This window comes from Narcine bancroftii, chromosome 6, assembly GCF_036971445.1.
Source record: "Narcine bancroftii isolate sNarBan1 chromosome 6, sNarBan1.hap1, whole genome shotgun sequence".
Classification (NCBI taxonomy): Eukaryota; Metazoa; Chordata; class Chondrichthyes; order Torpediniformes; family Narcinidae; genus Narcine; species Narcine bancroftii.
This window is the reverse complement of record NC_091474.1, coordinates 245,323,521-245,337,225: the sequence shown is the minus strand read 5'-3', so window position 1 is coordinate 245,337,225 and position 13,705 is coordinate 245,323,521. Positions and strand designations below refer to the sequence as shown.

Here is a 13,705-nt window from a genome sequence, read left to right as displayed (position 1 = left end):
GCACTGCGTTCTTGGAGGCTGCCTACATCTGCAAGGCGGACTTCACTGAGAGCGGCTATGTCGATGTCAAGTCTGAGAAGTTCATGTGCGATGAGGGCAGTCCGACATTCAGGTCGGTGGCTGTCAGCCTTGTCTAGCATGGTTCTGATGTTCCAGCATGCTAGCTTGAGTTTGTGAGCATCTTTTGAGGGGGAGGACGTGGACCTGTCCTCGGGCCTGCGCAAAGGAGCTTTTAGGTGGAGTGCAGTGTGCGCAGTACTGGCCCCACCCTTTACACCCATGGTTCGTGTGCCGTGGCCAAGCAATCTGGGATGTGGCAGCGAGGTCCTTGGGTCGTAGGTTTTATATCGGAGTGGCCTTCTCCTATGCAGGTTTTCATATATTAAACAACTTAAAGCCACTATTGTATTTTTCTATCGACGTGATCTACCGGGACCATTGCCTGAAGAGGGCGCACAAAATCAGTGAACCGATGTGGACTCGAAAGGCCAACATGGCCTGTTTCCGCTCCGTAAATGGTTATATGGTTTTTGGTTCATTGATTATTTAGGAATGTGATGGCAGCGGGGAAGAGTGCTATTTTCCCTTGCAACTGCTGCAACCGTGTCTGCCCGTCCCGCATCGGACTCGTCAGCCATGAATGAGCCTGCAGCTGACGTGGACATTACCCCTCCATAAATCTTTGTCCGCGAAGCCAAGCCAAAGAGACAAAAAAGAGAGCAGAGGGAAGAGGGCAAATAGCATCTTGGCCTTGATTGCAAAGGGATTGGAGTCATATAGGGTGTAGGCATGGTTTATCCATGATTTACGTTGCTCTGTTCTGTGGCAGATGTGCTTATTGCTATTTTTCTGGCTGATTAACCAGTGCTTGCTGTGTCTTTTTAATGGCCTTCAGTTGGAATTACGAGGTTTTTTAGTAGAATCGGATTCCAGCCATTTAAACATGCTGCCCAATTACACCCAATCAACCTACAACCCCAAACGTTATTGGAGGGTGGGAGGAATCATATAAAGGAAACCCACGTAGGTCACGAGGAGAGCGTACAAACTCCTTATAGACAGCGCCAGATTCAAATCCGGGTCACTATTTTTTGGTATTGTGTTTCTTGTTCATGAGGTGAGGGATTAACCCTATCTATTCCTTTTCACTGTTGCCGTTCCAGGTCCAATGGATGGGTATCCTGCGCCCTGGAGACCACCCTCGGAAACGGGAATGATGTCTGGTCGAATTTCTGGCCCTGGTGAAATTCGTGGGCTCCCTCCACCTAACAGAGCAGGTACATTTAAATAAGATGAATAAACTGAAACAAGTGCCTGGCTTGGAATTCATTTCATTGCAAAATTGCTTGTAATTTTGAAAAAAGCAATGTTTAATAACCTCTGGGTAATCCTCGTCTTGGTGATCCAGACAAGGCAACAGTTTATACAGGGCTAGAACCACGCAGCTTCATCAGGAGCACTGAATGCAGTGGGTGAGGTTGGAGGAGAGCTGGTGAGGGAGGAGTGCAGGACCTCCTGTGGTTGCAGAGAAAAGTGCTTAGAGTCAGGGAGGGGTGGGTAGGGAGTCATTGAGCAGACAAGGAGTGTGAGAGGATGTGGTCCCTGTGGAAGGACGGAGAAGTGTGGTTTGGGGCACACAGCACAACACCGTTACAGCACTGGTTCGACTCTCACACTGTCTGCAAGGAGTTTGTATGTTCTCCCGATGTCTGCATGGGTTTCCTATGAGTGCCCCAGTTTCCTCCCACCATTCAAAAAGTACTGGGGGTATAGGCTAATTGGTGTAATTGGGGGGCATGGGCTCGTGGGCTGTATGTCTAAATTTAAATTTAGAAGTCTGGAAGACCTAGCTGATGATGGGATCCTGTTGAATGTGACGGAAATGAAAGGGTGCTGAACGTGGAGGTTGGTGGTGTGGAAGGTGAGGGCAGGAATGAGAGCAGGTAATCGTGGCGATTCCACTGAGGGCTCCAGCAAACATGTTCGGATATCCCTGAGTGGAAACCCTCACTTCGAGGACTGATGAGGTGGAGAAGTTGAAAGACAGGGACAGCTTCCTTAGCAGAGGTCAGTGTGTTTGCAGTAAAGTCGGTGGAAAGTTTGTCTCCTGAGATGGAGAGAAGTGTCAGAAATGGCTCAAGTCAATTCAAAGGCGGGGGTGGAAGTTAGTAGCAAAAGTGGTCAAATTTAGGAGATTGAAATTTTAAATTCTGCATTGGTGCAGGAGGCGGCACCAATGAAGTCACAGATATAGCAGATAAAGAGTTGGGGAGTAATACCAGAGTAGATTTGGATCAAGGATTATTTCACATAGCCCACAAAAGGACGTGTAGCTAGGGCCCATACAAGTGGCCAAACATTATGAAGGAGGTGTTGGAAGTCTTTCAGTGGATCATTTCCTGGGCCTAACCAGATGTATCCTCGGGTGTATTACGAGCTCCTGTTCTCGTAAAATGGGATTATCACTGAGAGGGATAGTATAGACAGAGGAACTGAATGGTTACAGTTAACATTTCACACAAGCACCATCACACAGTCCAGCAACAGTTCGACACATTTGCAAAGTTGTTGTGGTTTTGCAAGGGAGAACCATTCTGACGGCTGATGAGGAAGCAGCTTTTTGAAACAACTCTTGTGGCCAGCCATTTTTGTGGAATTCAGAGCAAAGCATGTCCTGTGAATGACTGGGCCTTTTTGGTGGATTGTCCTGTGCCAGGGGGGTCTTTTGGGAAGCAAAGTGCTTTATTTTGAGTGTGACTAACAGTGAAGGTCACTTGGAGAAACCGGTGCCAGGGTCTTGGAAGCTTTGTGGAGGCCGCTCAGTTCGAGACTCGCCGACAGAAGGACCAGGAGTGTTATGACCACAGCTTATGTGGATGGACATTTCTTCAAAGGCAACACAAGGAGAATTTGTGAGTCTGTAGGAGCCACAGCTCCAGTTTTCCCATCAGTTCAACATTAATCCTGGGCATCAAATTTCGAAGGCCGACACCTCAACACTGAATTTGAAAGACTGAACTTTGAAGTAACTTTCTGGATTTTGGCCTGGACTGTAATGGCTGAGGTAGATCTCGCACACAGACACACTAGTAATACAACTGTGCATAGTGGGGGATAGATTAAGTGTTAAGGATAGTTTGAGTTAAGAGTATAGTTTAAGAGTAAGAAATAAAATTAGTATTTTAAAATTAAACATGTCTGGTTCGTTGCCTATTGTCTGCTCATTACGCATGGTTCGTAACAGGTGCTATAGAAAGCAAGGCTCACATGTTAATAAAACCATGATAGGCGTGGATAAGGTGGATGGTCACAGACTTTACACCAGGGGAGGGGAGTCTAACCAGAGGGTTTAAGGTGAGAGATGTAAAAGGACAGCTTCTCCACACAGAGGGTGGTGCGTCTTTGGGATGAGGAGGTGGGAGAGGCTGATTACACCATTTGGACGGTTGCAGGGATAGATTTAGAGGGAGATGGGAAAGTAAATTGGATGAGCTTGGGGAGTTTACTTGGGTCGGCATGGATGAGTTGGGCCGAAGGGCCTTGCTGGGCTCCTGGCAGAGATATTTGCATCATACATTGGTGAGGATGGCTAATGTGTTTTTATTTAAGTGGGTTGAAAAGATAAACCAGGGAATTACAGTCTGGTGACTCTTGAATCAATGTTATCGGAAGGGGTTCTGAGCCAGGATTTATTTGCGAATGGATTGGGGAGTCGGCATGGCTTTCTGCGTGGGAATCGTGCAGAGGTCACCAAGATTAGGGTGGTAGATGTTGTCCACATGGACTTGTAAATGACAGGGCCCTAGAGAGAACTGAGAGATCGTTCCCAAAAGTGAGGAGGAAGGCAAAGGTTGCAAGCCAGAACCTGTTTCTACGTAGTGTGTGTCGAGGGCCCCCAAGGTTTAAGGCAAGAGGAAGGAGGGAATCTGAGGGGTACATTTTGCACACAAAGGGTAGTTGGTTGCTGCCCTGAGGGTGGAGACGGCAGCAGCAAGAACATTTATGAGGCATCTGGACAGGTCATCGAAAGAGCACAGTGGAGAGGGATATAGAATTAATGCAGGAAGCAGGGTTAGGTACAAGATGGCATAAACATAGGCAGAAGGGACTGTTTCTGTGCTGTACAGCTCTTCACCTCATGGGAAGTTGTGCCCTTCTATTCGCCCTGTTGAGTCTGCTCCGACATACAATGACATGCTGATCAATTCTCCCACTCAGCCCCTCTCCCTGACCTCTACATAACCTTTGATGCCCTGGTTAATTAAGAGCCCATCAATCTCTGATTTAAGTACACCCATTCACACAGGAGCCGCTGATTTGGTGGGTGGTCCACTCCTTTCTGCTTCTCATATTTTCGTGCGCAAATATCAATCCTTGCGAAGTTGCCCTTTGTGCTCCTCCCTTGTAGTGCCTCCATGCACCGTTCTCTTCAATAATTACCTCCATTCTGATTTCTGCTCAGGGATGTCAATGGGAGCAGTTGACCTGAATCCCTGGCAACTTGCCCTCCCCTTGACTGCCTACAACCCAACTTCTCTCAACTTTGTGCCTATCTGAGCAGAGAAGCTGCGGGGGGGGGGGGGAATCTCGGTGAGTCAGGCAGCATCCGTGGAGAAAAAGGATTCTGCCTGAAATGTTGACTGTGCCTTTCTCTCCACGGATGCTACCTTACCCCTCTGAGTCTCCCCAGTGTTTGCTCGGGATGGTGGCACCTGCAGGTCTCCCTCTCCCTGTTCGTCGGTGCTTTCTGCAGTGTGTGAGATGGGCACAAGCTGTTAACCATTGGTGCACTGTGTTTGTTGAGTTCCATGCGGAGTTTCATATTCCACAGAAATGGGCAGCGGAGGACCAGGCCAACTGCCGAGTGGGCCAAGGACATCATCCCCAATCGTGACAGAGTGTGCAGCGGTAAGTTGGACTTCATCACTTCTCAGCCATTGGGATAACTTCCCCCTCTCATCTTGAGTTTCGATTCCATGGCTGGTGCTTTGTGAGAAAGCGATGCACTAGTTTGACCTGAAATGTTTGAGGGTGTGTCCACATCCCTGTGCTTGGGTAAGTGTCTTGACAAGGGGATCAGGAGTTCCCAGCGTCGATGGGCCATCGAGTAATGGGCAGAATCAATCCCTGGCTCCTCGTGTTGCCCTTGTGCCAGTGATGGTCATTTTGATGAGTGCCCAGCGTTTCTGGTTCAGTGGAGTGTTAGCTGACTTGCTCCTGTTTTGCACTATATTTTCTATTGAATTGGTTGGCTTTCTCTATCGCAAGATGTTGTTAACAAGGTTGAGGGGCCAGCATGTTTATTTAATCCACCTGCGGGCAATCAGGCAGTGGCCTTATAAGTCTTATGCAGCAAGGTTAGCAGTGCTGGGACTTTTCTCTGGAACGTAGAAAGATGAGAGGCACAGATAGGGTGGGCGGCCAGTGTCTGTTTCCCAGGGCAGGAACAGCAAACACCAGAGGACATCAGGGATAGGTTTTTTTTAAGCAGAGAGAGAGGAATGCGTCGCCGGGGTGGTGGTGGAGGCTGAATCTTTAGGGGCATTTAAGAGACTCTAAGGCAGGCACGTGGATGGAAGAAAAATAGAGGGTTATGAGGTTGGGAGGGTTTAGTACTTTTTTAAGGAATATATGGGTTAGCACAACATTGAAGGCTGAAGGGCCTGAACTGTGCTTTTGCTTTTTTTCTATGCACTGAATGTGAACATTTGACCTCACGACCCACTAATAATTTGCATAATTACTAACACGGTTGGATGAGGCCAGATCATTGATACAGGACAGTGGTTCTCAACATTTTTCTTTCCACTCACATAATGCTATAGGTGCTCTGTGGTTATTAGTAAGACATTGCTTCAGGTATGTGAGTGGTGAAAATGATGGTTAAAAACCTCTGGTTTATGAAATAGTTGCCCCTTGTGCTTTTCACAGATGAACTAACCATGCATTTTGTGATGTTACTGTGAGGCCTATCTCTTCCTGGGCACCTTTCCTACTTTGTGAAGGCCTGTGTTTCAGATGCTCTCAATGCTCTCTTCTACCCAGCAGGTGAATGTCAGTGCCTCTCTGAGCACACCGTCTTTCCCAGGGGCACCCATCATGAACTCGCCCATGGCCGGAATGCCTCCACCTGGACCCCGCCATGGGCTGCCACCACCGAGAGGCACCTATGGCCCAGGGCCACTTCCACAGAACCATCCAGGTAGGGCTAACCTTCCTCTGCCTCCCTGCTGCTGATCAAAACTACATCTTCTCTCAGACTGACCCGCTTGCTTTGTTTTGTATCCACAGTGCGTGTTCCAGCTCTCCGAGACTACCCTCCAGCCCCATTCCCGGCTCCAGGTCACAGACCATTTCTTCCTGGGCCTCTCCTACCACCTCACCCTCTGAGAGACTTCCCACCCGGGGCAAGGGAGTATCCGCGAGGCCCCAGGAGCCTTCCCCCTGAACCAACGCCTCTTTCCGGGGCCCACGAGCTTCCCCCAGGCCCAGATAATCGCCAGTGATTTTAAAAACTGATGCCAGGCTTTCAACTTGACTGATCACCCACCTCGGACTTGAGACACTGTACTTCATGTCTGTAAACTGGACTTGCTAAAGAATACTGAAACTTCTTAGTTCTGGTTTGTTCCTCTGTCGTCGGGAATTACTTCAATAGCAAATCTGATTATCAGACGTGTTCAAACGACGCTGGCCATTGGAAAATCCCATTAAGCTGCAGTGGTTTAACCCTTTAAAAACATTATCAGATGGAGACAACCACCAATTTATCTTCAGCCAGAAAATCTGCAGAAGACTGGAGCTCTCTCTACCTTCCCATTTTGGAAAAAGATAGAAATGTTCACAGATATTTTCAAATTAAATATAATGTGCTGTTTACAGCCTGAGTTTTAGGAATCTGTCAGAAGGTAGCTACTGTGCCAATCAAAGGAGTAAATAGTGCAATATTAGGGGTACCTGTGTCTCTTGTGCAGTAACTCTCTTGCTAATCAGTGAGCAGGGTGCTGAGGCCTTTTTATGATTCCGGAAAAGAACTTTTCCTGTGGAAATAATTAATGCGAATACAGTTGTAATTCGTGCACAAGCCAGTTAATTGATCCATCCATTTGTGTGTTAGCCAGCCTGTTTTAGTTTCATTTTCTTCAGAGGGGAGGAGGGAAAGAAAAACACAGGAATGCCCTGTATGAGCAAAGCCAGATGTAACTTATTTTACTATTGAGAATTTATTAATAAAGATTAAAATTACTGGGTTGTCACTGAATATTGCTCAGTGGTTTATCTTGGGCCTGATTACTTTTCTTCTCCGCAAGTCACTGTTGGTATGGATATACAGCTCGGCACAGCATGAATCAAAGTGGTGGGTCTTTGTTTAGCTCCCACACCCACCTCTTGCCCCATTATTATACCATAAACCTGGTTATAAACTCCACATATTAATGAACGGGATACTCAACAGTTATGTACAAAGGCATAAAACAGAGCTACATGTTATAGTGCAATGATTAGACAAAGGATACAATTTTTAGCTTTGGCGAAACACATCTCACTCTGGCACTTCAAATACATTTCCAGCGAAGCTTCCACACAGATGGGCCTTTGTTAAAAGTACCACTACATACAGTACTGTACGTCAAAACATGAGCTAAGATTTTTTTTCCACAATTTTTCCTTTAGCAGAATGGTTAACTGCAACATTGCTGCCTCGACCATCACAGCACAGATAGCCCAGGAGCGCGGGTTTTAAACACAAGGACTCCATTAGTAAGACAGCCGTGTTTCAGATTGCTCGATGGATAAAATAACCAGCATGAATTTTTCCCAAATTCCACCAGCAGCGGTTTAGACGCACGACATCTTCAAGGAACATTGAGCGACGATCCTGTTATTGCAAGGAGTTGATCATGGATTATGGTGCCCAGCCTGACTGGACACATCTGCTTGTTCATTAACCACCGTAGCTGCAGTAAATCACTCCTTGTGCAATGTTTGATGGAGGTGCAGATACAGCGGTTTCCTGGTCAGCAAATGCAGCTTTTTTCTCTTAAAGTCAGTTGGCTTTTTGTATCTGAACAGAGATAAAATATTTAGTCTTTCCGGTACAAGGGGGTGGGAAGTTGGGGAATGGTACAAAGGCATTTGATTCTCTGTTTATTCAGCTGCTCACTTTTGCCATTGTGACCCTCGAATCATAGAAAACTACAGCACAGAAACGGGGCCCTTCTATGTTGTGCCAAACCATTTCCATTGACCTGCACATGGTCCATAACTATCCCCACAATGTACCTGTCCAAATTCTTAGATATTAAAACCAAACCTGCATTTACCACTTCAGCTGTCAGACTGTTCCACACTCCCACTACTCCATATGAAGAAGGTCCCCCTAAAATTTTCCCCATCACTCTTAACCCATCTCCTCTGATTTGTGTATCACCTACCCTCAGCCTATCGACATTTTTCCTGTCTATCCGCCTTATAATTTTAAATACCGCCATCAAATCTCCCCTCAAAGCTCCAGGGAATAAAGTCCTAACCTGTTTAAACGTTCCTTGTAACTTAGCATCTTAGCACTCTTTCTACTTACTGATATTTTTCCTGTAGTTAGGTGACCAAAACTGCACAAAATATTCCACATTTGGTCTCATAATGTCTTATCCACCTCTTGTACTCAATACTTTGAAGGCCAATGTGCCAAAAGCTCTCTTTATAAAACCCTCTCTACCTGTGACACCACTTTCAGGGAATTATGTATCTGTACTCCCAGTACCCGACCATTTACCATCTATATCCTTTTTTGGTTTGACCTTCCAAAATGCAACACTTCACACTCGTCTGCATTAAATTCCATCTGCCATTTTTTCAGCCAATTTTTCCAGTTGGTCCTTCTTCATTGTCCACAACGTCTCCAATCTTAGTGTCATCTGCAAACCTGCTGATCCAATTTACTACAATGTTGTCCAGATCATTGATATAGACGACAATGGTCCCAGAAACAATCCCTGAGGCCTCCAATCTGAGAAGCAATCATCCACCACACCTCTCTGGCTTCTCCCATCCAGTCAATGTTGAATCCAGTATCTCCCACTTATCGAGTGTCTGAAACTTCCTGACTAACCTCCCACATGGGACCTTGTCAAAGGCCTTTCAAAAGTCCACACAGACAATATCCACGGCCTTTCCTTCATCCTTTCTTGGTAACCTCCTTTAAAAACTCTATAAGATTGGTTAAACATGACCTACCACTCACAAAGCCAAGTTGACGATCTCTAATCAGTTCCTGGCTATCCAAATATTTGTATATCTGAGCTCTTCAAACACCTTCCAATAATTTACCTATAAATTACTTTTGGAGCCCTTTTTAAACAATGAAACAGCATGAGCTACCCTCTGGATATTTTAAATATTACTGCCAGAACCCCTGCATTTCTACACTAGCCTCCCTCAAGGTCTGATTTATCCACCCTTATTTGCTTTAAGACAGCAAGTACCTCCTCCTCTTTAATCTGTATAGATTTCTTTTTAAAATAATCTATATACAAGTTATTAATATAGAGAAGCAACATGATAACACAACAAATTTTAAATTTCATCCCTAATTGTTAAAATGATTCTACATAAAAATCAGTTCAATAACATTGTAACCAACCTCATTATACCTTAATATAGTATAATCTAGTATAATCATATTTAAACCCCATAAATCCACTTATCAGAAAGGAAATAAAACCCAAAACTAATCTACCCCAACCCTCGAATCAGGTTACAAGAAAATTACAAAGATGGATCAAGTCTTGACCTCCAGAAGACAGATGGAGAACCCAAATCCTCTAAATCTGCCAGTTATGATCGTATTCTCGAAATGGATCCATACCCTGTCAAAGTGAAACTTTTTATTTTTAATATTGTACCTCATTTTCTCTAAGCTTAGATATGTCATCACATCCTTGCAGCCACTGTGCATGAGTTGGTGAGAGTTCATCTTTCCACTTCATTAAAACTGCCCGTCTGGCTATCAACTAAAACTTTCCCTTGAGGTGCCAATAAAAGTTTATCCAGTTCACGTGAAAAACCAAACAGGGCAGTTAAAGGACCTGGTTCTACTTTAATCTTAAAAATTGTTGATAAAGACTGAAAAATATCCTGCCAACATCTTCCTAATTTAAGTCACTCCCAAAACATATGAATCAACGAGGCTTCAAAATTTTACACTTTTCACAAAATAGATCAACATCCACATAGAAACGGGATAATTTAAGTTTGGACATGGGTATTCTATGTATCACCTTAAATAGGAATAAACAGTGCCTTGAACAACATGAAAAATCATTTAGGAATGAGGGAATGTCACTTCCAGATTTTGGATTTTACTATTGGGCGATTGATAAACACAGTTAACTTTTACTATTAAAAACTTGCTAAATTAGTAAGATGCCCCTTCTTGGGAAAAAATCATTTATGTTGCAATTTTAGGTTCTGCTTTACCCTTTTCATTTTCTAAATTGACACAATCTGATAATGAGAATTTGATTGAGAAAATTGGTTCAATTTAGGAAATATTTTGGTTATAATAATTTTTCTCTGGCTCGTTCTATTATAGATAACCATGTATTCCCACCTTCGATTAAGGCTTTAAGGAAAAGTACAGATTTGGTATTAAAATTTTTGAAGATTATTCAAAAAAACTTTGCTTCTTTTGAGCAATTATCAGTTAAATCGATGCTCTGTAATAGACTTTTGAAAAAATATTTGCAAGTTGGGAATTTAATTCAGTCTAAATTTAACTCAAATATTGTTGATATACTTTTTGATTTACAGTAGATTGAGATCTCATATTTATATTAATTTATTGGATTTAAGATGAGTTCCAATGGCTAAGATTAAAAATGATTGGGAGTGTGATCTTAATAAATCTCTATAGGTTCCATGACCTCACTGCTTGTTTTCCTTACTTCCCACAACTCCGTGCCCGTTTCCTGAGTGAATACTGTTTTTTAAAAATCTTCAAGATCTCCTCCATCTCTTTCGGCTCCATATAAAGACAACCAGTCTGATCTTCTGGAGGACCAATTTTGTCCCTTACTATCCTTTTGCTCTTAATAGACCTGTAGAAACCCTTAGGATTTTCCTTCACATTGTCGGCAAAAGCAACCTCGTCTTCTTTTAGCCTCCTGATACCTTTCCTGAGGTTTTTCTTGCATTTTTCATACTCCTCAAGTACCTTGTTTACTCCATGTTGCCTATACCTGTTATACATCTCTTTCTTTTTCCGAACCAGATCCCCAATATTCCTTGAAAACCAAGGTTCCCCATACCTGCTAACCTTGGCTTTAATTCTGACAGGATCATACAAACTCTTTGTCCTCCACTTAGCTCACACATCCTTGCCCGAAAATAACATCTTAATCTACCCATTCTAGATCCTTTATCATTTCCTCAAAATTACCCTTTCTCCAATTTAGAATCTCAGCCCGAGGTCCAGACCCATCCTTCTCCATAATTAATTTGAACCCAATGGCATGTTGATCACTAGACCCAAAATGTTTCCCTACACATACACCTGTCACCTGTCCTGTCTCGTTCCCTAAAAGGAGATCCAGTATTGCATTCTCTCTGGTTGGTACCTCTATATATTGATTTAGAAAACTTACCAGAACACATGTGACAAACTCCAAGCCATCCAGCCCTTTTACAGTATGGGAGTCCAAACAATATGTGGAAAGTTAAATTTTTCTTATATCACATCCTTCTGTTTCCTGCAGCTCTCTGCTATCTCTGTTGCATGTAAAGCAACGGAATCCCGGAACATTGAGCCACCAGCCTCCTGCAACCAGGTTTCACTAATAGCCACAATGTCATAATTCCACGTGCCAATCCATGGTCGAAGCACATCTGCCTTCCCTACAATACTCCTTACATTGAAATAGATGCCCCTAAGAACATTTCCACCATGTATAACCCCGTTAAGATCTAACAGTGTGTGCAATTTTCACATCATCTTTTCCCTCCTCCAGTCCTCTATCTGCTCTGGTTCCCCTCCCCCTGTAAATCTAGTTTAAACCCACCAGAGCAACACGAGCAAACCTTTCCGCAAGGATATTAGTTCCTTCCAGTTCAGATGCCAACCGCCCTGTCGGAGCAGGTCCCACCTTCCCTGGAAGAGAGTCCTGTGCGCTAAACTCCAAAGATCAGGAGGGAAGCTGGAGATCACAGACTTTGTGAATAGATACCGAATTTTTCCTGAAAACAGGACACAGTAGTTCTCGTGAATTGTGGGTTTTGACAACTGTTACACTGGTGGGAAAGGCACACAAGGATTGAAGACAACAGAGAATATTACAGCCCCACAACGCTGTGCTGACCTATATAAACCTAAAAAAAACCTGAATTCTCCCTCCCTTATAACCCTCTATTTTTCTTCCAAACATGTACCTGTCTAGGAGTTTCCTAAATGCCCCTAATGTTCCACCCTCCATCACCACCCCTGGCGAGGCATTCCAGGCATCCACAACTCTATCTCAAAAAACACCCCTGATGTCACCCCTAAACTTTCTTCCTTTCACTTTGTTCTGGTGTTTGCCTCTCCCACCCTGAGAAAAAGGTGCTGGCCGTCCCTACCTTATCTATGCCTCTCATAATCTTGTCAACCTCCATTAAATCTCCTCTCATCCTTCTTCACTCCAATAAAACATATTTTCCAATCTCGGCAACATCCTGGTAAATTTCCACTGCATCCTCTCCATATGTTCCACATCCTTCATGTAATGACCAGAACTGAACACAATATTCCAAGTGGGGTCTCAGCAGTGATTTGGAGCTGCAACATCATCACACAACTCAATCCCCCAACTAATGAAGCCCAACATGGCCTTAGGTCTTCTTAACTATTCTATCAGTCTGTGAATTTGGACCCAAAGAACCTTCTATTCTTCCGCTGTGACCTCTCCTCCCATTAACCATGACTCTGTCTTCATGTTTGACCTTCCAAATGCATCACCCCACACTTAACAGGATTGAACTCCATCTGCAACTTTTCTGCCCACACTGCACCCTGTCTATATCCTCTTGTAACTGATGACCACATGTGGAGGGATGGGTCAGTAAGTTTGTGGATGATACGGAGGATGGAGGAGTTGAGGATAGTGTTGAAGGATATTGTTAATGGTAGAATACTTAACGGTGTGGAAGAACAGATGGACCTTGGGGTCCAAATTCGGAGATTTCTCAAGGGGTTTCCCCACAGGTTGACAAATATAAACGATTTTACAAAAAAATACCTGAGGATGTGAAATAAAAACTGCAGCAAGAATTTTTAATTAAAAAAAATTTAGACATACAGCACAATAACGGACCATTTTGGCCCACGAGCCAATCTGCCCGATTTATACGCCATTAACCTACATCGCCAGTATATTTTGAACAGAGGGAGGAAACCGGAGTCCCCAGAGAAAACCCATGCAGACACGGGGAAAACACAAACTCCTCACAGACATGCAGGATTCAAACCCTGGTCTGGTCCTGATTGCTGGCGCTGTAAAGCCGTTGCGCTAACTGCTGTGCCAACTGTGCTGCCCTTATTTTGTGGGTCCTCCAGAGCAGGTGGGACTGCCACAGAGAGAGAAGATGCTGCAGGGCTGTGGAGGATGATCGGGCAATAAGATTGAGGGAACACCTCAACTCAGCCCTGGGTGGGGGGGGCATTCAGGCCATT

General features: G+C 44.3%; 2 protein-coding genes across 10 annotated transcripts in view; one reads left to right on the top strand and one right to left on the bottom strand.

Annotated features, from left to right (window-relative positions):
- mia3 (MIA SH3 domain ER export factor 3) overlaps nucleotides 1-7,261 on the top strand; it is a 111,046-nt gene extending 103,785 nt beyond the window's left edge. For 5 of the 6 annotated variants that reach the window (XM_069887868.1, XM_069887872.1, XM_069887869.1 and 2 more), the window contains 4 exons: nucleotides 1,164-1,277; nucleotides 4,832-4,908; nucleotides 6,046-6,202; nucleotides 6,292-7,261. In XM_069887868.1, the coding sequence (XP_069743969.1) occupies nucleotides 1,164-1,277; nucleotides 4,832-4,908; nucleotides 6,046-6,202; nucleotides 6,292-6,506 (563 nt within the window). In that variant the 3' untranslated portion in view covers nucleotides 6,507-7,261. The remainder of the gene's footprint in view (nucleotides 1-1,163; nucleotides 1,278-4,831; nucleotides 4,909-6,045; nucleotides 6,203-6,291) is intronic. The other variant, XM_069887867.1, reaches the window with a different exon arrangement.
- Nucleotides 7,183-13,705, bottom strand: part of aida (axin interactor, dorsalization associated) — an 83,700-nt gene continuing 77,177 nt past the window's right edge. For all 4 annotated transcript variants that reach the window (XM_069887876.1, XM_069887877.1, XM_069887879.1 and 1 more), the window contains one exon: nucleotides 7,183-8,065. In XM_069887876.1, the coding sequence (XP_069743977.1) occupies nucleotides 7,969-8,065 (97 nt within the window). In that variant the 3' untranslated portion in view covers nucleotides 7,183-7,968. The remainder of the gene's footprint in view (nucleotides 8,066-13,705) is intronic.